The 23490-nt window shown below is 39.8% G+C and overlaps 1 protein-coding gene across 1 annotated transcript in view; it reads left to right on the forward strand.

The window, feature by feature from the left end:
• gabbr1a (gamma-aminobutyric acid (GABA) B receptor, 1a) overlaps positions 1-23490 on the forward strand; it is a 442232-nt gene that overhangs the window by 65075 nt on the left and 353667 nt on the right. Inside the window, exons 5-6 of the mRNA XM_034174198.1 lie at positions 6779-6964; positions 13063-13080. Of these exons, the coding sequence (XP_034030089.1) occupies positions 6779-6964; positions 13063-13080 (204 nt within the window). The remainder of the gene's footprint in view (positions 1-6778; positions 6965-13062; positions 13081-23490) is intronic.

The following is a 23490-nucleotide window of genomic DNA, read 5'->3' on the forward strand; positions in this document are numbered from 1 at the left end:
GGGAAATCATTCCACAGAACAGGGGCACGATAATATAAAGTTCTGTGGCCCGCAGACTTTTTAATTCACCCTAGGGACACAAAGTAGTCCTGCACCCTGAGAACGCAGAGCCCGGGCCGATACGTAGGGTTTAATTAGGTCAGCTAAGTAGAGAGGTGCCAATCCATGAACAGTTTTATAGGTTAGTAGCAGAACCTTAAAATCTGATCACATGGGGACAGGAAGCCAGTGAAAAGATGCCAAAATGGGTGTAATGTGGTCAAACTTTCTGCTTTGTGTCAAAAGTCTGGCAGCAGCAGAGAAGAGACAAACGCGTGAATCAGGGTTTCAGCATCAGCCATAGACAGGATGGGACGAATCTTCGCTATATTTTGCAGGTGGAAGAAAGCACTCCTCGTAATATCTCTAATGTAGAGGTCAAAGGACAACGTAGGATCGAAAATTACTCCAAGGTTCCTCACTTTGTCAGTCTGATGTATGACACACGAGCCTAGGTTAAACGGTGGCTGGTCAAATTGATGCAGATGTCTCAATGGACCAAGAACCAACATTTCAGTCTTATCAGAGTTTAAGTAGGAAGTTGCTAGACATCCAGCGTCTCACTGATGCAAGGCAATCCTCTAAGGATTTTATGTGGATGAGATTACCAGCAGTTATCAGCATGTACAGCTGAGTGTCATCAGCATAACAGTGAAAGCTAATCCCAAAACACCTCAATATGTACCCGAGGGGAGCTATCTAAAGGGAGAAAAGCAGGGGGCCTAAGACGGACCCCTGTGGAACCCCATATTTCATGTTACTAAGGTTAGAGGTAGTGTTATTGAACAAAACACAGTGAGAAGTAAGTCATTCTTTTATTCATTTTCTGCTGCTTACCCGAGTTGTGGTCACCATGGCAGTAGACCAAGCAGCTCATCCCACACTCCCCTATCCTCAGCCAAGTCCTCTGACTGGGGGATCCCGAGCCCATACCAATCCAGCTGATGTATATAATCCCTCCAGTGTGTTCTGGGTCTTCCTCTGGGTCTCCTCCCATTTGGACATGCCTGGAAAACCTCCCCTTGGAGACGATCAGGGGGCATCCTCACCAGATGCCCGAACCACCTCAGCTGCCTTGTTTTGATGCAGAGCAGCAGTGGCTTTACTCTGAGTATCTCCTGGATAGTCAAGCTTCTCACCCTGTCCCTAAGTGTCCCTCCTTAATGTCACAATTTTCTCAGCAAGCTAGTTTAGCTTGCCGCATACCTTAAATGACAAGTTCATTTTTTCTTTTACAGACTTATCTTTTGTATAAAGTGCATTATTGTTTCTGTGTGTGTGTGTGTGTGTGCACGCGCGCGCAATGGCTTGCATGGAAGCTGCCACCTCACTCTATGGAAAAAAACTGCAGCACAGTCTTGTTAGAGATGATCCGTTCAGTTAATTGCACAGTAAGCCATGTTGTTACATACTAGCCCCAGGGTGGATTTGATTCAGAGATAGAAATGAAAACTTCATCTTCACCAACCAACTTCACCTTCACCTCCTACCTACCCCAGATTCCAGAGAATTGTTAGGGCCTGACTAAAGCTACCTCAAGAAGAGACAGTTACTACAACGACTACTACTACTACTAGTAGTAGAACTGCTAAAGTGCCTAATAGTCTGCCACTCCCTGTATGTCAAAGTATGTATATGTGTGACAAGTTTGGCTCAGGTCTGCAGCACAGGTGTCTCTCTCCTTATCTACTACTACAACTACTGCTCCTACTACTACTAAAGTGCTCAACAGCCTATGTCAGTCCCTGTATGTCAAAGTACAGCATATAAAATAAGTATTCAACATGCCACCATTTTTCTCAGTAAATATATTTCTAAAGGTGCTATTGACAGAAAATTTTCCATTAGATGTTGATAATAACGCAAGTAATCCACATATACAAAGAAATCAAACCATAGGTGTCCATAAATTATGTGTAATAATATGAAATGACACAGGGGAAAAAGTATTGAACACCTAAAGAAAAGGAGGTGCAAAAAGGCATGGAAAGTCAAGGCATCAGCTGAAATCTGTCAGTAATTAGAAAGCAATCCTGCCCCTTATCAGTGCAAATTAATATCAACTGGTTCAGTCCCAACTGATGGCCTATGAAAAGGTGTCTCATTACCAAGGTGTCACACAAGAAACATCTCATGAAGGATAAAACCGCAGAACTCTCAGCCTCTTTGCAGCCTTATTGTTGCAAAACATACTGATAGCATTGGTTACAGAAGGATTTTTATACTTCCAGTGAGCACTGTTTGGGCTATAATTTGGAAGTGGAAAGAACCACATTTCATCCTAAATCAGTGGTCTCCAAACTATTCCAGAAAGGGCCGAGAGGGTGCAGGTTTTCTTTGCAGCCACTGACTTCAGCAGGTGATTTCACTGATGAACTCATCCCACCTGTTCAAAGGGATGTTATCAGTGAAATCACCTGCTGAAGTCAGTGGCTACAAAGAAAACCTGCACCCTTTCGGCCCTTTCTAGAATAGTTTGGAGACCACTGCCCTAAATTGACCATGACCAGGTTCTTCTCTCAAGATTTCTGACAGAGGACTGAAAAGGATTATCAAAAAAGTTGTCCAAGAGCCAAGGACCACTTGTGGAGTGCTTTAGGAACACCTGGAATTAGCAGGTACAATTGTTTCAAAGAAAACAATAAGTAATGCACTCAACTGCTATGACCTGTATGCACGCTCACCACACAAGACTCCATTGCTGAAGAAAATGCATGTTGAAGCTCATTTAAAGTTTGCTGCAAAACATTTAGACAAGCCTGTGAAATACTAAGAATATAGTCTGGTCGTAAGAGACTAAAAATGAACTCTTTGGATGCCATAATACACACCATGTTTGGAAGTCAGACGGCACTGCACATCATCCCAAAAACACCATACCAAGAGAGAAGTTTGAAGGTGGGAACATCATGGTGTGGGGCTGTTTTTCAGCATACAGTACTGGCAAACCTCATATAATTGAAGGAAGGATGAATGGAAAAAATGTACTGAGACATTCTTGATAAAACTCTGCTGCCATTTACCAGGATGATGAAGATGGAACGAGACAATGATCCCAAAGACACAGCCAACAAAACTTTCAATTGGTTTCAGAGAATGGCATTAAATCTGCTAGAAAGGCCCAGTTAAGCAGCTGACTTGAATCCAATAGAAAATCTATGGAAATAACTCAAGATCAGAGTTCATAGAAGAGGTCCACGGAACCTTCAAGATTTGAAGACTGTTTGTGTGGAAGAATGGACCAAAATCATACCTAAGCAATTCATGCGGCTAGTTTCTCCACACAGGAGTTGTCTTGAAGCTGTCATTACCAACAAAAGCTTTTGTACAAATTATTAAGTAAATTTCAGTAAGCATGTTCAGTAATTTTTCCCGGTGTCATTCTATTTTATTACACATAATTTCTGTACTTATTTGTTTTGGTTTCTTTGCATGTGTGGATCATTTGGGCTGTTACTGACATCTGGTGAAAATCTCATGCCAATAGCACCTTAAGGAATATAGTTACTGAGAAAAATGGTGATGTGTTCAATACATTTTTACCTGCTGTACAGTATATTGCTGGTGATATTTGTGTAGGGATCCACTGGTGGTACTCGTACTGTAAACTTCCACTGAAGATTCAACGTCTGCCTTTGTCTGCCCTCCATCAATACCCTCAAAGCAAACATTTCACTTGTTGTGGTCTTTCCTGGCATAAAATCTTCACTCTTTTCTCAGCAAAGATTCCACTACTTTTTTCCATAACTTCAAGCTGTGACTTATCAACTTTTCTGTTTTACTTAACTTTTTTACTTAACTTAAGTTTTACAACAATTTGTGGTTATTGTCTGATGATACTCTGAACCATTGTGGCTTTAAGGACTCATCATCACTCTGTGGAACCTGCCCTTGGTAAAATGGTGAATGATCGAATCACCATGGATTCAGATTACTACTCGATCTTAGTGTGATCTTAGTGAGCTTAATGTACTCTTTTGTGGTTAAGATACGCTCTTCACCACAACACACTCTAAATATGATCTTCATTCTGTATTACCCCCTGTTGTTAACAATGCTTTAAGATGACTAGGATTGTTAAAAAGTCAACTTACACTCAGTAGGTGCTCCTCAAAAGATTTAAGTTTCAAGCATTCATGATATGCACACTGTTAAGGCTATGAAATTGGGCTATTAGTAAAAAAAAAAACGTAGAAAAGGGGGTGTTCACAATAATAGTATTGTGGCATTCAATCAGTGAGTTTGTCAATTTTGTGGAATAAACAGGTGTGAATCAGGTGTCCCCTGTTTAAGGATGAAGCCATAATAGTTTTAGTTTTGAGTTTGTAGCATCAACAGCAGATGCTATTATTTTTGTGAACACCCCCTTTTCTACTAATAGCCCAATTTCATAGCCTGAAGAGTGTGCATATCATGAATGCTTGGTCTTGTTGGATTTGTGAGAATCTACTGGTACCTTGTTTCCCATGTAACAATAAGAAATATACTCAAAACTTGGATTAATCTTTTTAGTTACATAGCACTACTATTATTCTGAACACTACTGTACAATGGTTTGAAAGAAAACCGTAAGTAATGCACTCAATCCCCATGACCTGTATACACGCTCACCATGCAAGACTCCATTGCTGAAGAAAAAACATGTTGAAGCTCATTTAAAATTTGCTGCACAACATAAGCCTGTGAATACTGAGAGAATATAGTCTGCTCAGATGAGCCCAAAACTGAACTCTTTGGATGCCATAATACACACCATATGGCACTGCACATCACTCTAAAAACACCACAGCAACAGTGACGTTTGGAGGTGGGAACATCATGGTGTGGGGCTGTTTTTCAGCATACAGCACTGCAAACTTCAAATCATTGAAGGAAGGATGAATGGAAAAATGTACCGAGACATCATTGATAAAAAATCTGGTCCCATCTACCAGGATGATGAAGATGGAACAAGGCAATGATTCCAAACACACAGCCAAGGAAACTGTTAATTGGTTTCAGAGAATGAAAATAAAGCTGCTAGAATGTCCCCGTCAATTACCGGACTTGAATCCAATAGGAAATCTATGGAAAGAACTAAAGATCAGAGTTCATACAAGAGGTCCACAGAACCTTCAAGATTTGAAGACTGTTTGTGTGGAAGAATGGACCAAAATCACACCTGAGCAATTCATGTGACTAGTTTCTCCACACAGGAAACATCTTGAAGCTGTCATTACCAACAAAGGCTTTTGCATGAAGTATTAAATAAAATTCATTGAGCATGTTCCACATTTTTTGCCATGCCATTTCATTTCACATAATTTATGGAAATTTAGGGTTTGATTTCTTTGCATATGTTTATTTGTTTTGGTGTCTGTCTGTGCATCTTTGGATTACTTGGGTTGTTACCAACATATAGTGAAAATTTCATGTCAGTAGGACCTTTAGAAATATATTTACTGAGAAAAATAGTGATGTGTTCAATACTTACACTGTGTGTGTGTGGCTTTGAAGTGCAGAATTGTGTTGAGGATGAATCAGGAATTACCAGACTTTTAAACAGTGCAGTTCTCCTTTTGTAATGTTTCCAAAGCTGATTTCACTCAGTAATAGTTGCCACTGTCAACAGAAGAAAACTTCATCGGAGTGCATATTTTTTATTATTTATTTATAAATAAAAGTCGTGCATAGTTCTGGAACAACATCCTCTTTATAGAGAAGCCATAGCTCAACTTTTACAAAAGAAGCATACCACAGAAGTAGAGTTGTGGCGTGGGCACGTTTGGCTGCCAGTAGCACTGGTTCATTCGTATTTTTCGATGACAAAAGCAGCAGGATGAATTCTGAATTGTTTTGGGCATCATTATGCTCGTATTCAGCCAAATGCTGCAAAACTCATTCACAGTGCAGATGGACAATCAAAGCAACCCAACACTTTTTTTAAAGGCAAAAAAGCAGAATATTTTGCAACAGCCAAGTCAGTCACCTGACCTGGATCCTGTTGAGCAACATTTCATTTGCTGAAGGCCAAACAGTCAAAGAAGAAGCATGACATGATGAGAGCCCTGGAAGTTTGGCACAGCATCACCACACCAGGAACACATTACCTGGTGACGTGCAGACGGTCATCCATTGCACTGCATAAAAGTATTACACATAATTAATGTTGGTTTATTGTGTTTGTTTCTATTTGTCCAAATACCTTTTGTTCACATAACTGGGAGTGCTGTATTCCAACCCCTGTCAGCCTGTTTTAATTCAAAAACATTAAAAGTAGAGGTGAAAGTCTGCACTTTGAACACAGAGCCAACAGGCTGATCTACACCAACAACAATACCACCAAACCAAGCTTCAAACCACATCTCATTTCAACCACACCTGCTCTTAATTTCTGTCATGCATATGGCAAGATTATTCCCAACAACAAGCTCAAACATGTCCAGCAGATGGCAGTTTTGAGCAGGTGGCAGACATATTATATATTATCATACATAAGCAAAACAAAGTTGCTTTTTGTATTGATGTGGTGCATTGAATTTCAAAGAATATTAATCAGTTAGTCATTACTGTATGTCTGCTTCATTTGGAGATGTATAATGTGATAGTTTTTATTGTGCTTTAGTTAATGTGTTAACAATCTGCAGGAGACAGATTCATTTATCATCAACCTATATATGGCCAATAATGTAAAAAAAAAAAAGTGCTATGGCCTTTGTCTGACTTGTTTTGTTTTCCATCTGCTCTCTCTGGATCCCAGTGCTGGTGTGTCCTCGGGTGTGGACTTCCCTGGAGAACGGACGGGTGACGTCAAAACCTCCAGGGCTGCCATTGGAGGGGGTAGTGCTCCATTACACCTGCAACGCCGGATTTAAACTGGAAGGCAGAAACATCAGCCACTGTACAAAGTTGGGCAAGTGGGACTCGCCGAAACCCACGTGCCTCTGTGAGTGTCTCAGCTACTGTGACCAACGGCATTCAACTATATATATATATATATATATATATATATATATATATATAAATAAAGAGATGAAAGACTCAATTTTTAAAGAGATCAGCATCTCCTTCAGGCCCAACAACCGGCCCTGAATTGGGCCAGATACTGGCCTCTCTTTCCTAGCCTGTGATTGGTTGGCAGCTGAAAGCTGACATCATCATCACTTTGATGTGGCATGAGTGCTGCTCTCCTATTGGTTGTTTGGAGTGGGAATTCCCACTCCAAAATGGAGGCCAGTATCTGGTCCAATTCAGGGCCAGTTGTCAGGCTAGAAAATGGCTAATCATTTTGTCCAATCAGAAACAGAGGCAGGAATGGCCAGTGATTAAGGTCATGTCTGTCTGTGGCTGTGTTAGCAGGATTATTCATATATTAATACATCAATTTCACCAAACTTCATGAAAATGTTGGATCTAACCCGGAATACATACATTTGGAAATACTTCTTTAAAAGAGTGCAGAGCAAAGACGTGTAAAAGTTATGTTTTACCCGATGGCCAAAATATGGCCATCAGGTATTGCGAAGACTTTGCATCCATCCGTCCAACCGTGCTCAGCATAGTCCAGTCCTATTACTGCCGGAGTCTTCAAATTCACAGGAAACATTCTTGGAGCACAGACCTTGGACAAGTTCAAAGATGGCTAACCTTGACCTATTTTAAGAGGTCAAAAAGTCACATTCTTTCTACACTTTCATTCATTACATCCACTCTTTTGTCGCAACGTTATATTTACAGGGTGTAATCTCAGGATAATGAGCTTACAGAACATTGAAGGTAGCTGATCTGCTTTCAGGATCAAATGGTCATATTTTATGTTGGGGTTTTCCACCAGAACAGTATATTGGCACTACTGCATGAGTTGACCAAGTGAAACTATATGTTTCGCTTCCTATTTTTATGCTTATGCGGCCAAGGGTACTTTAGCATTGTGTTCTGTATTTTTAAATGTGATAAGATAAACTTTATTAATCTCACAGCAGGAAAAATCACTTGTTGCAGCAGCTAGAGTCGTACAGTAATAAATAAAAGAAAAATATTTTCATTAAAGAAAGGTGACTAAAGTATATTGCAATTTTTGCTGGTGGATGCATAAATACAAATGTGAATAGATTACATGAAAAATAGAATATAAGTGAGTATATATATGTATAAGTATGTATAGATATGGTAAAAGCTCATTGACCCTTGACCTCCTCACACAAGTGAAACCAATTATGAGAAAGGGTATTTAAGGTGGCCATTTGCAAATGTTTCTCCTCTTTGCATCTTTTCTAATGAGTGGCAACATGGGAGCGTCTAAACAACTCTCAAATGACCTGAAAACACAGATTGTTCAATATCATGGTTTAGGGGAAGGATACAAAAAGCTATCTCAGACATTTCACCTGTCAGTTTCCACTGTGAGGAACATAGTGAGGAAATAGAAGACCACAGGCACAGTACTAGTTAAGGCCCGAAGTGGCAGACCAAGAAAAATCTCATAAGCTGACGTGAAGGATGGTGAGAACAGTCATAGTCATCCCACAGACCTGCTCCAAAGACCTACAACATTATCTTGTTGCATATAGTGTCTCCATGCATCATTCAACTATACATTGCACTTTGCACCAGGAGATGCTGGATGAGAGAGTAATGCAGAGGAAGCCTTTTCTACATATACGCTGCAGAGTTACAGTAAAATTTGGAGGTGGTTCCATCATGCTGTGGGGCTGTGTGGCTAGTGCAGGTACTGGGAATCTTGTTAAAGTTGAGGTCACATGGATTCCAGTCAATATCAGCAGATTCTTCAGAACGAATGTTCATGAATCAGTGACAAAGTTGAAGTTGTGCCGGGGCTGGATCTTTCAACAAGGCAGCGACCCTAAACACTGCTGAAAATCTAAGGCATTCATGCAGAGGAACAAGTACAGTGTTGTGGAATGGTCATCTCAATCCCCAGACCTGAATATTATTGAAAATCTGTGGTGTGATTTTAAGCAGGCTGTCCATGCTCAGAAACCAACAAACCTGACATGTTTTGTAAAGAAGAATGATCCAAAATACATTCAACCAGAATCAAGACTCTCATTGGAAGCTATAGTAAGTGTTTAGAGGCTGTTATTTCTGCAAAAGGAGGCTCTACTAAATACTGATGTATTTTTTTCTGTTGGGGTGCCCAAAATTAGGCACCTGCTTCTCGAAGAAACTGCTCTATCCCCTGCAAGCAAAGGAGACCTGGTCACAGAAAAGAAAAAACTCATTTATTTTGACCCCGTACTGATACGCTGGCAATATTACCCAAGTCATCCAGAGACACAGTTTTACCTTATGGTTAAAATTTTAACCAAACTAATTTTGGACAAGTTATTTAAATTAACGTCACGTCTGAAGTTTTATAAAGTGAAAATATCAGATATATGTTTTAGTTTTAAAGTAATGCACTAATTTTGAATGTTTTAGTGCAGAGATGCTGTGCCCAGCAGTGTATTATGGATAATGTCAGTACATTCACGACAGAAGAAATGCATTTGAGACACTCTGATCAGGCTCCACACAGACAACAGCATTAGACTCTTTGTATATTGTGCCTAAAACTCTTGTGAATATATTCTCTGGGTTATAGAGGTTGTTATTGTGTTTGTTTTATGTAAAAATGCCAGAAGAAGCTCAGGTTGCTTCTCGTTATTTTCAGTTGGAATCATTGCAATCGATTCTTGTTTGCTATTTAGAGTCCTGCTTATGTCAAACACTGTCTGTCGTCTTTGTTCCAGAGTAATATATATATATATATATATATATATATATATATATATATATATATATATATATATATAAGGTTTCTGAAATTCAGTTTGCGTTTATTAAATTCCACGCATCTTAAATGTAGCAGACACTGATTATCTGGAATTTTGTTTTGGCAAGTTTTCACGTTCTCTACTTCATCTACTGGCCAGTAGTGTTCATGGCACTATTCGCCCGGCACCAGTAGATCATGGCAATGTTCTATTTATTTTGACACTGGTTATATCAGACGGTTATCTAATTACAACTTGGCTTTTTTTTTTTTTTTGAAAATGCCTTTTTTTTTTTTTACACATAAAAAAAATGCCATATTTTACAAAAGCACATTTATCTGTAAACACCAGCACACGACACACCTCACATTAACATGTTGGTTTACATAGAATGAATGAGTCAACCAATCAGTGTTAGCGGAGGCACATTTTACCCATAATCCCTTTCACATCTGTCTGTCTGTTACAAAACTTCAGAATTAGTGCATTATTCAACATTAAAAGATATATGTTTTATTTTAACTTTGTACAAGTGACGGAATTAACATTAATGGAGGTATTCTCTCAGTATTAATTTTATTTATAAACCAAACCATAAGTCAGCACTGCTTTATTTTCCAAGACCTCCGCCTCACGGTGACGCTGTTATTGAGTAGAGAGTTGAGCTTTGCTGTTCCTCTCAACTGCTTTGCTGCTGGAAGCTATGTAGTAAACAGCCGCTTCCAGCAGTGGGCAGAGCACTCAAAGACAGAAGTGCTGACTCATTGTTTGGGTCTTTAGTCGCCTTTGATGCTATCAGAAGCGATCATGGTATTAAAACTCAAAATCAGCTTGTTAGTAGTTGCAAGTGTACCAGAGACAATACTGGAAATTATCGGTTATCTGTAGCTTATGATAAATTTTTGGGTGGCTTATCGGTTTAGCTTTATAAAAGATAACTTTTCAGTTAGGTGATTATCTGTTATCGAAGCTAACTTTTTTGGTTATCTGTGCCCACCACTTGCAAAAACTCAGAGAAAATGGCGTTTCTGCTATGGACAGATGAGGACTGTCCCCAGATGTTGAAGAATTGCGTCATATGTGTCATGCTTTACCCCGTTAACGCCCGCCCTCAAAAGAGACTGTGGTGCCCAGTTTGAAGACTCTGGCATTAGTAGCACTGGACTTATGCTGAGCACAGATAGACGGACGGACGGACACAAAATCTCTGCAATACCCAATGGCCATATTTGATGGCCTTGGGTAAAAATGGATTTTTGTTTTTACTTGGTGAGAGAGTATTTTGTATGATAACTGATTTTCGAAAACACTTTTAATGTTTGACTTATGTAGGCATGATCGGAATTACAGTGGGTATTGACTCTCCCCCCCCACCCCTAATTATCCCTTTTCGGGATCCCCCGAAAGATGAAAAAACAACAAGCTTGGTGGGTTCAAAACATTTATGTATCCTTCATACATGTTGTAAATATTACAATATATTTTCTCATATTCACACCTAGAAGGACTAAAGTGGAAGATACATTTATTAATCTTAGTTGAACATTTTGTCTAACATCCTCACTCCCGTCATTGCAATAGTTCATTTATGGTCTAGTGTGTAGGATGAGCCAAAGGATGCTGTAGTAGGTTAATGTAAGCAGGTATCCAGCTTTTTGCTTGTTTATAACTTTTGCCTTAACACTTTAATTAATATTAGCTGGCTAAAGAGAACAGTTGCCTTACCTAACATTAGCTAACCAATATTAGGTAAACTCCCCTTTGCTAATGTATGCATTCTGACAACTGCTGTTCTGCTGTTCAGTACAAGAACTATTTTAACATTGCTAAATATTTGCCATCTATTTGTTTCAGCATGACCACAGGAATAACAGCATTACAGCCAACCATTCAGGGCTGTCTCACCAGATGGGGATGGCTCACATAATATTTGCCATCTCCTTCTCAAAAATGGGAAAAATAGGCTATAAAAGTAACATAGTTACAAACATGCTTTCCTAATGGTGGAGCGGGGTTGCTAGGCGATAAATAATCCAACTAATCAGGCTGTAATCCACAGATGGTGGTGTGCACCATTGGAACAGGCCATGGTAATGAACAACAAAGGCTTGATATCTGATACGTGAAAGTATTCACTAGAAAAATGCTCTGTGAATCTCAGCGCAGAGATAGTTTGTGGCAGCAGTGACACGAGGAGAACAGTCTCACAACAATTTAATGTCTGAGAAGATTTTAAAAAGTACTGCACATAAATGGGTATTAAAAACCTGGATGAAGAACTGAAAGAAAGAGATTGCCAACTGGTTACCAGAAGAGTTGGCATAGCAACTAGTAAAGTTGCTATGGGAATGGTAGTATTAAAAGGAATGAGAGTAGAAATGTTCAACTCAGGACAAGATCCTAAAATGTAGCTAGTCGCTGAATAAAAATTAACAATGACTTTTATAGTTTTGCTACATTGATCATAGTATACGTGCTAATGGTTTGTAATGATGTTTTGATCCACACTCAAGCTTTTTCCAATGTTTTATAACACCTGTGGTATTGAGTATGAAGTTTTCTATGTCATACGTATTTAACAGTTTTATTGCATTGTAGAAGCAACTTAATGCCCAACACTATAATGAGGTACTTGTTAGGCAACGGCTGTATTACTGCAGGAGATTAGTGTGTTACTGCCATCTGGTGGTCAGAAATTAACAATTGCAAATATAAGCAAATTGTGCATTACATACACCCATCTTCAACGGCTTACTCAAATTAAGGGTCACGGAGCCTATCCCAGCAGTCATAGGGTGTGAGGAGGAGTACACCCTGGACAGGACGCCGGTCTGTTGCAGGGCCACATATAGGCAAAAATGCACATTCACACCTGCACGCACACCCACAGACAATTTAAAGTTTCCAGTCCACCTAACCTGCATGTGTTTGGATGTGGGAGGAAGCTGGAGCATCCGGAGGGAACCCACACAAACACGGGGAGAACATGCAAACGCCACACAGAAGGGCCACAGGTGGGAATCGATCCCAAGACCTTCTTGATGTGATAACAGTAATAACCACTAATTCACCATACTGCCCATTACATATTACTGAATAATGTATTTTAAAATGATGATTTTTGAGAATCCACAGTTTTAAAAATGTTGTAGTCTGTAATTCTAGTATTGTCTAATTGTTTTCTCCTACAGAATCATATTTAATTTATCTCTGCCCCCCTCCCCCTTTCTCTCTATTTTATTTTATTTATTCCATTTGCTGGCAAAAGATGACAGAACTTACAAAGGTAGGCATTTTGCATCTTTGCTATCATGTTCTTTCAACACACCAACGCAAGTCAACCTGAGTGCTGTGCTGCAGCTGCAGTGTGATATGTTACCACTAGAGTGCAGTAGTGATCCTTGTTAGGACAAAAACAGAGCCACTCTTGGGTGTGGCTCCATTTTGGAACAACAGTAGCTTAAGGTGTTGGAAGGTCCCCAGTTCACATCCTGAAACCAGCTGAGAACTGGTACAACATTGTTCACAGGGTCTGTGGCGTGGGAAACAAATTAAAAATTCTGTTTTCACTGAAACTCTAAACTTCAAATGCGGGGAAATCCTAATTATCTAGTATTACAGCTCATAGCTGTGCTTTGAAACCTGCTGAGAGCGTTTCCTCTGGTTCTTTACAAGCCCGTCACAAGAAGAACATTAGTTTTCAATGCCAACGTCATTTTATACACCTTTTCAACAAGCCAACGTAGGTCATAAAGTGTTTAAAAATAGCCAAAAGTACCCACCAGATGCTGAGGTGATGAATCTTGATCTTGCTTGAGCACAGACATTTTCAATCTGTACTCTATTCTTTGATGTTTTGGGGTTCATCTTTTCACTCAGCATGAAAATTGTTTTAATTGGTGTAGTTTTGATATATATATATATATATATATATATATATATATATATATATATATATATATATATATGAGCACAGTCAGTTATCTTTTTACTCCACACTCATTGGCTTATTGTGGTCAAATCCACCAACTTGAGCTTTTGATGCAGTGCATCTCTGCAGTCCATTTCACATTCCTCCCCTTGACTGTGAAGAATGACATGTCCGCTTGTTGATTTACTCTCTTCACTTCTGATGCCATGTGCCTTGGTTAAAGCATGTTGTGTAATTTGTACCATCACTACACTACCATTGTATAGACAATTTCTATTAAAATTAGACCTGCCAGCAGGTATACACAAGGTCCAAGCCGCGTACGCGGACTGCCTCCCGAGCCCCCGCGAGGACCATGTGACTTGACCTGCAGAGCCACATACTTTGCCTTCAAGAGGACTAAATTTAATTAAGACATCCATACTTTTACAGTGTGTACATTAAATAACAGCTGTTGCTCCCACCATGTGCATGAAGTATTCCATCCAGGTAACTATGCTGTAATGCAGTGTGTCAGCCTATATTTATCAATATTCAAAATCTAATTTACCTTCACATCTGTTCAACCAAGTGTTCTACCACATAGCGACAACACTGATAGAAATATTCTCTTTATGGTACACGTAAAGGTCAGAAGTGATTCCGCAATAGATTGAGTTGACTTCCTCCTACAACCACACCTTTTCTCTTGGCACTCTGTCAAAAGCTTTCTTCAAGTCCACAAACAAATAATGCAACTCCTTCTGGCCTTTTCTGTGTTTCTCCATCAGCACTGACAGACCAAATATTGCATCTGCAGTGCTCAGTCTGTGTAATTTAAAGCTATTCATACTGATAATAATAGAAAATTCTTCTTTGAACATTGCTGGTGTTTGATGGATAAGTTGTTGAGATATGAATTTCATGCTTTTCTATGCATCTTATTTCAGATTATTACTTCCCCACTTGTGACCGACTACTACGAAATTTTGCATGCAGATTTTTGTTCATTGTTCTGTCATTGGACCATGTTTCATGTTTATTCGACTGAATCATGTCATTAATACAAACACATGAGTGTCCATTGAATATATGTGCAGGTTGAGATGCAGATGACACTAATGACCAAAGCAGAGGTTGAAAAGGTAGGCTTTACATTTGATGAAATTTTGCATCAAAATGCAAAGGTAGAAATGGGTGTAGCCCATTGTAGAAGATTCAGTCCACTTAACAGAATGTGGGAGCAGATTACTTTTTATTGACTGATTATTGACTCCCACACAGTGTGGGAGTTTAAATCCAAAATGCATTTTTCTTTATTATAGTGCCACCTGCATGTATATAAATGTCATTCTTGGTATATGAGTAACATGAACAGATCTTTATCATCCATAAAATTTTCAGCTTGCTAAGTTATACTGTGTGAGTTAGGCCCCCTTTCATATTATGTCTTATCTAAAAAAAAAAAAATAAATTAAAGTTGGGCCAAATGTAAAAAGAAATTTTGCACTTCATTTCTACATGAAAAAGTGTTTTTCTCAACTTTGGTGGTATTTGATAAAATATATTGAAAGATAGAAATTTTTGTATTTTTCGTTATTTTCATATTTTCAAAAATATAGAGTCTACTTCAAAATAGTGTTATTGATCAAAGTGATGGTCTGGGTGAGATTGATTTTTACACAAGGCCAAAATATGGCCATCGGGTATTGCGAAGGATTTTCATCTGTCTGTACTTCCGTCTGTCTGTCTGTCTGTCTGTCTGTGCCCAGCATAAGATAGGACTATTACTGAGTATTGAAATTCACAAGGAACATTCTTGGGACACAGACCTTGGACAAGTTCCTTGATGTATTTTAAGAGGTTTAAAAAGTTCCATTCCCTTTATAATGTGATCCGTTTCATGTTTGAGTGATGCGGGTGACAGCCAATCAGAGTAGAGGTGCATTGTGAAATCAGTTGCTGGTAGAGGTGGGCAGTACCGGGAATTTTGGTATCGATCTGATACCAAGTAAATACAGGCCCAGTATTGCCAATATCGATACCGATACTTTTTCATATTTAAGCTTCATAGATCCAAAGGATCCAAAAGACCTAGGATAGAATTTCGCCAAACATTGTACGTGACAACAAAATACTTTATTATCACAATCAACATTTTTGTTTAAAAAAAATATCACTCAACACAACTTAAAACAAAATCTGCTGAGGTAGAGGGCTGACAAACCACAATACAAGGGTGCACTGCTCCGTGTTGTGTGACACAGCGCAGCGCTGCTCTTACAGACAGAGAGTAGACTTTGATGAATCTGCGTGCGCAGCAGTCAGTGTGCGCGGGAGAGAAAAAAAGCTTGAGTATCGATCTTTTTACACGAGGATCGTTCAATATCAATACCAGTGTTGGTATCGACATTATTGATATTAGGATTGATCCGCCCACCTCTACTTGCTGGTCTCTTCAAAACTGCTTCATTTTGTGTGTTTATATACGTTTCTCATATATTATGAAAAAACTAGTGAGAAATAAACACTTATAAAACTGAAAACGCTGTTCTTGTAACCTGATTACAGCTCTGGTGCCATTTACAAGACATTTTGTGGATGTTAGCTTGAATGCTAACTTTCGGTAACTCATCGCTAATTTTCTATGTAGTTAAATTTGTCTCATTATTAATGTGTGCAAATGCACAGAGGGTGATCTACAAATATTCCTTAATGTGCACAACATGAACAAATAATGAGCAAATTGTACACAAGACAATATGATTGTAATAATTAAACTGCAAATTAGAAAAAAAAACACAATGCTCATACTGCCGAGGGTATTTTAGCATTGTGTTATATTTAAGGTTTTATATATTTTGCAATATTGGGTAAAAATGGAAAGACAGAAATGGGTGTGAAAGGGTGGGAAGCAATCCCATGGCCTTCTTGCTGTGAGGTACCAGTGCTAACTACTAAGCCACCGTGCCGCTGAGTGTGTTGCTCCCCATGTATCACACACAAGTGGGCGACAGGCTGAACAGTACATCTGCGTTCGGACGGCTCAGATGCAGACACAGAATTTTGGTACCATGAGGCTGTTTAACAAAAATCCCCTGACAAATTTAGCTGTAAAAGTTAAATAAGCAGTGTACATGCTCACGCACATGCAGATTTTGCACTGATTGTATGTAGCCTTTAATTATGAAATTCATAATTTGATAGGGCTGCACACTTGCGAACTGCCCAGCAGATGCCAGTATTCAGCATGTGTTCCTTTTGAATTGGACTCTGGAACAAGGTTTTGAAACATAGGTATTGCAAAGATTTTGAAATGTCCTGAAACAGTGTTTCATGTACTAAGTTGCAGTTCCAATGAAAAGTTTTGAGACACACTTTTGTGTCCATCCTTTAATTCTGGTTTTACTCCCTCTCCTGTCTTTTTTTTTTAGTACATATATCATACTCTGGTTGGCCACATGTACAAAAGGTATACTGAAAAATTTTGCTTTTCTGTGTTTTGGCCTTTCGTTAAAATGCAAACTGTGGACAAAATGTAGCTTTTGCAAAACTCTTTTTGAGGCAAAGCTGTTTAGAGCCTTTGTTTCAGTGTTTACATGTATACAAGAAAAAACTTTTTCTTTTTCTAGGCTTATGGTTAGTCAACATGGCTATATCATTACTTTTAAGCTCTGTTTCCACTTTCTCAGATATGTATCCTGGAAGCTCACGGTCTTTTGCCATTACATTACAAACCAACAAGTCCCACAAGGGATTAGTATGTCAAAGTTCACGACAGAAAAAAAAAGGAGTTTTGGAACATCTTTAAAATCCCACCACGATTAAAAACAAAACTACTATCCGGGTTCATTACAGACACCCTAACCGAATCGCTAAGTTTTTCCAAGGAATAAAAGACGGGGGAGCATTCAGAGCACGACAGCAGCACGTCTGAGTCTGACACTCTGAGTCTGACTCTCTACAGCCAAAGTGATCAAAGGGAATAATGTGATTATTAATCATCAGATGGGAAAGTAAAACCTCTTAAATCATTCTAAAGTCGGTTTAAGCAGAAACGAGGCGATAATCTGCGAATCGCTGCTGATGCACTGAAATGACGTAGGAGCAGCAGCATGTCAGACTCAGACGTGCTGCTGTGGTACTCTGATTAGTCCCCCATCTTTTATGATGAAGTAATGCTGAATTTATGTGTAAATGATTGTTGCACAAAAGCTTCAGATAAATGTCGCAGAGATAGATGATGACTAGAGTGCTGTTTTAAGCAGAAACGAGGTGATAATCAGTGAATTGCTGCTGTCGCTCCGAATTGACACATGCGCAATGAAGGGGGGTGGAGGGGTGGGACCGATTTTTAGGAGGGACCGTTCGGTCGGCGACACCGGTCTTGCAAACGCTCCACCTCTTTATCCATTTATGGGTTGGCTGGGAGGTTCAATTTCACTTTTCATTTATATAGCACCAAATCACAACAGAGTTGCCTCAAGGCGCTTCACACAGGTAAGGTCTAACCTTACTAACCCCCAGAGCAGCCAGTGGTAAGGGAAAAACTCCCTCTGAGGAAGAAACCTCAAGCAGACCATACTCAAAGGGGTGACCCTCTGCTTGGGCCATGCTACAGACACAAATTACAGAACAATTCACAGAACGAATATACAGGAAATGCTGTCGGTGCACAGGACAGGAGGGTCTCCAGCACAAATACTACACCCATCTCTAGATGGAGCTGCACCGTAAACAAAGAGAAAAAACAGAATCAGGCATCAGAAAGACAAGAAATACAGTATAATTTGCCAGCATTAAAACAAGAAAAACAGAAGAAATACTAAGGTGATCGCCGGCCATTAGCCCTAAGCTTCACTAAAAGACCCAGAATTTAGATAAAGTTGAGGCCGCAGCACGCTCCGTTTCCTAATAAAATTAATTAAAAGAGTAAAAAGCGTAGAACTGTACTGTGCCAGTATGCTAGCCATACAAAAGGGAAAATAAGTGTGTCTTAAGTCTGGACTTGAAAGTCTCCACAGAATTGACTGTTTTAATTGACGTAGGGAGATCATTCCACTGAACAGTGGCACGATAAGAGAAAGCTCTGTGACCTGCAGACTTCTTATTCACCCTCGGGACACAAAGTAGTCAGTCCTGCACCCTGAGAACGCAAAGACCGGGCCGGTACATAAGGTTTAATTAGGTCAGCTAGGTAGGGAGGTGCTAGTCCATGAACAATTTTATAGACTAGTAGCAGAATATTAAAATCTGATCTCACAGGGACAGGAAGGCAGTGAAGAGATGCCAAAATGGGTGTAATGTGGTCGAACTTTCTGCTTTGTGTCAAAAGTCTGGCTTCAGCATTTTGAAGCAATTGGAGAGCCCTAATGCTAGACTGCGGTAAACCAGAAAATAGAACATTGCAGTAGTCCAATCTAGAAGAGATAAATGCATGGATCAGGGTCTCAGCATCAGCCATAGACAGGATGGGACGATTCTTCGCTATATTTCGCAGGTGGAAGAAAGTAGTCCTCCTAATATCTCTAATGTGGAGGTCAAAGGACAACATAGGATCAAAAATTACTCGTAGGTGGAGTTAGGCACTGCCATTATATTGACCTGTTGAAATGATCTAAATACATGGCTGTGGCTTTGCAAATAGGCTTCTCTACTTTGTTGGTCAAAAAATAAATAAAATAAAATAAAATAATCAAGAATGTGTTGCTCATCAGCATTCGATTGTATAGACTTCCTGGAGAACTGCAGCACCACCACAGATGAATGCTTAGGTAAGGAGCTGCCTTTTTAATCTATCGTTTATAAGAGTTTTTTTGTTTTTGTTTTTACATTTTCTGACATACGAGGTCTATTAGAAAAGTATCCGACCTTATTATTTTTTTCAAAAACCATATGGATTTGAATCACGTGTGATTACATCAGACATGCTTGAACCCTCGTGGGCATGCGAGAGTTTTTTCACGCCTGTCGGTTACGTCATTCGCCTGTGGGCAGTCTTTGAGTGAGGAGTCGTCCACCCGCTCGTCGATTTTTTTCATTGTTTATGAATGGCTCAGAGACTGTTGCTTTGTTTGATAAAAATTTTTCAAAACTGTAAGGCACAACTGAGTGGACACCATTCAATAAATTCAGCTGGTTTTCGGTAAAAATTTTAACAGCTGATGAGAGATTTTGGTCTGGTAGTGTCGCTTTAAGGACGGTCCACGGCACCTGATGGCGATCTGCGCTTCGAGGCGGCAGCGTCTCGCCGTTTCAAGTTGAAAACTTCCACATTTCAGGCTCTGTTGACACAGTAAGTCGTCAGAGAACAGAGAACTTTCAGAAGAAGTCGGCATGAGGAGTTTATTCGGACATTCCATTGTTAATGGTCATTTTGTAATGAAAGAACGTGCGGGCAGAGTCGCATGTCGGGCTGGACCCGACCGCGGGGGGTCGCGGCAGGAAAAAACACCTCCGTTGGAAATCTTAACGGGCAAGTTGGAACATGCCCAAGCTGTTAAACAATTTCTCAGTTACTCACTTGTTGAAAGCCATTAAAAGCCGCCTGAATTCTACAAATGGTTTTCAACACGGAGGTGTTTTTCCTGTCGCGGCGCACACAGATTTGCCGAGTCGTCACGGAAACGACTCGCGAATTTGCGCGTACGTCTTTCATTAAAAAAATGTCCTTAAACAGTGGAATGTCCGCATAAATTCCTCATGCCGGCCTCTTCTGAATCTTCTCTGTTCTCTCACGATGTCCTGGGTGAATTAAGCCTTAAATTAGGATGTTTTCAGCTCGAAACAGGCCGACGACAGCGCCTGGAAGCGCTGCAGGACGTCCCGCTCCGTGGGAAGTCCTTACACCGACAGAAACACCCCATAATCTCTCATCAGCCGTTAAACTTTTCACAGAAAACCAGCTTAATTTCTCGAATAGTGTCCACTCGGATATTCCTCACAGGTCCAGAAAAAATTTTGATAAAGCAACGCGCGCCGTCTCGAGCAGCGTGTGAAACAAAGGAATTCAGCCGAGAGGGCGGGACCACATCTCACTCAAGGCCTGCCCACAGGGAAATGACGTCACCGACACGCGTGAAAAAACTCACGCATGCGCACGAGGGTTCAAGCATGATTGGTGTAATTGCATGTCATTCAAATCCATATAGTTAAAAAAAAATAATAAAAGGGTCGGTTTATTATCTAAGAGACCTCGTATATGCACACATGTGCCTCCAAAGAGAAGCACTCCATGCTTGGTGACATGTCTAGTGACATTTTAGCGTATTCAGTGGTGACAAGAGGCATTTTACTGCAGTGTTTTCTGATTGTCCCGCACACTTCCTACATATAGCTGTTTCACCTGTGACTTTTTAAACAATAAAACTAAATACTAGGCCTCATTAAAATTATTTTAGTCCCAAAGGAAAAGTTGAGCTCCAAAAACTGCAAAAATTGGACTCAGGTCCAAAAAATGTGGGAATTGACCATTAAGATGAGTAACAACCTGCATCTTGACACAAAAATAAATTTCAAACACTAATCACACATTCCAGCCTCAGCAGAAAAGAAAAACTCATTTGCTCCGTCTGCGTCACAGCACACAGAGAGATCACAACATAGTGTAGCACAGGCATTTTTGGTTTGGGTCAGGGCGAAGTGTTTATTTTACACTGTTGTAAAATGTGTAAAATGTGTGGACTTGTCTTTTTTTTGTACCTTCATTCATTCAGGAATTTGCGTGTGAGGTTCCTAATTTACCCTCCATGGTGCATGGCAACAGTCACTGTAGATATTCCATATAAAGACATTCCATATAAAGTAGATGCAGCAAGTGGTAATGCAAGTTGTAGCAGTTACACACATCCAGCGTAATGTCTCTTGTTTGCTGATTCCTTGGCTGGACACTTTGTGTACATTAATTCATGCCCTTGCCAGAAAACCTCTCACTTTAACATCTGGCCTCTGAACAGCAGTGCACCTACTGCCCAGTCTCACATTTTTTTTCATGCTCCCGTGATGAAATGAGTCAAATTTTCGTGACAGGTTTTTTGTTTTTTTAACTCACTATTCCTAACCCTACTCCTACCCCCGACCTTAACCTTAACCAAATCTTATGCTTTCCCCCCACCCTAACCATAACCACCCCCGACCACCCGCTTCACTTTTAATTTCGTGCAGCCAACATGGAATGAATTAGAATGAATTTGTGCTGCCGTGATGAAAATGAGGCGCTTTTTGTCACAATATCATGAAACAGTAGATTAATGTATATTTCGTGCTGCTGAATCACGACTTGCCGTGAGACCAGGTTGGCACCTAACACTGGGGTGCTTATGTTTTATAGGAAATAACCCCAAAAGGCCCATAACTAATGAGGTGGCTGAATCCAGCCCCTTTGCACCAAGCACTCGATTTGACACTGCATCAATACGTACCATTGTGTGATCAGACACATGCAAAATACACCTGCGCTTTGCCTTCCAGACAGTACACCATAGACTGTTAAGATAGTGCGCTTTCACCACGTGGATGCTCATTTTCAACAAACCAAAAGTAATTGGGGTTTGATTTCAACAATTGAGAACTTGAAAGAGCATGCCACACTGGTAAAGTGAACGTGCACTAAGGAGAACAGCAACAGAAGCCACCAACCTCTGCCAGTGTCCAAATACATACAGACTTAGAGTAGAGATACACACAGGTGAATAGATGATGACATACAGACAGCAATGTTTCAGCGTGCAGTGAAGCTGAATGAAGCCTTATTCGTGCTCTGCCTGTGCACATCGAGGACATGGTAGTAACTTATCAACCTATTGGACAGTGAGTCCAAACACAAAGAGCGAGCAATGTGTTCAACATAATAGTAGTGTGTTTAAAAAAGTGAGTAAAGCTCAAAATCCTTATAATCTATATCATAATAGCCAAGTGGCCTGTGTGTGTGTGTGTGTGTGTGTATGGCTTCGACCATGGAGAAACTGGGGAGAACTGACATTTGCTCTTTGGTATGCTTATGTATTTTGAGTCAAGGATGAAGACTGCAAAAATGTAAAGTTGATAGGACTAATATTTTTGGAGAAATTAGCAATATTAGCTATCAACAGTGAACAATGGATATTGTGCTGCAATGCACTATGGGAGTTTGGGGTTTTAAACATTGTTATTGTGGTTCATGTTAGTTTAACAGTGTTGTTACTGTTATTGAATTATTGTGTTTTTGTAGTTCAATTGGTTTAGTCAGTTGAGTTAAGTGTTATGTTGCTGTTACCATGACTGGGAAGTGTAGTGCATGTCTTCTGCCACTGTCTCCTTGTGGCTGTATAAAAATAAAGCACCTGCTTGTGACAGAATGCAGAAAAGACAAAAAGCTCTGGCTCAGTTTTCATTTTCGTTGGCTTCTGTGTACATGTATGCATGCATGCATGCGTGCGTGCATGTGTACCTACCTACCTTTGATCACCAAGAAACTGGGGAGAGCTGACATTTGCCAATTGGTATGCTTATGTATTTTGGGTCAAAGAGGAATGCCGCCAAAACGGAACATTAATAGGACTAATATTTTTGGAGAAACTACATATAATAGCTAACAACACTGAACAATAGACAATAATAATTACATTCTGGACTCACACAGCATTCCAGCAGGGGGTGGTAAATCATCTATATATTAAAAGTGAAGTGGTGTCTCTGTATATGTATGGGTGCATGCCGTGTGTGTGATTTTATTTCGGAAGTTCAATGTAAGTACATAATATAATTGTAAATACATTAAAAGTACATGGATGACACAGGAAAGTGAAG

This window comes from Thalassophryne amazonica, chromosome 7 (assembly GCF_902500255.1).
Source record: "Thalassophryne amazonica chromosome 7, fThaAma1.1, whole genome shotgun sequence".
NCBI lineage: Eukaryota > Metazoa > Chordata > Actinopteri > Batrachoidiformes > Batrachoididae > Thalassophryne > Thalassophryne amazonica.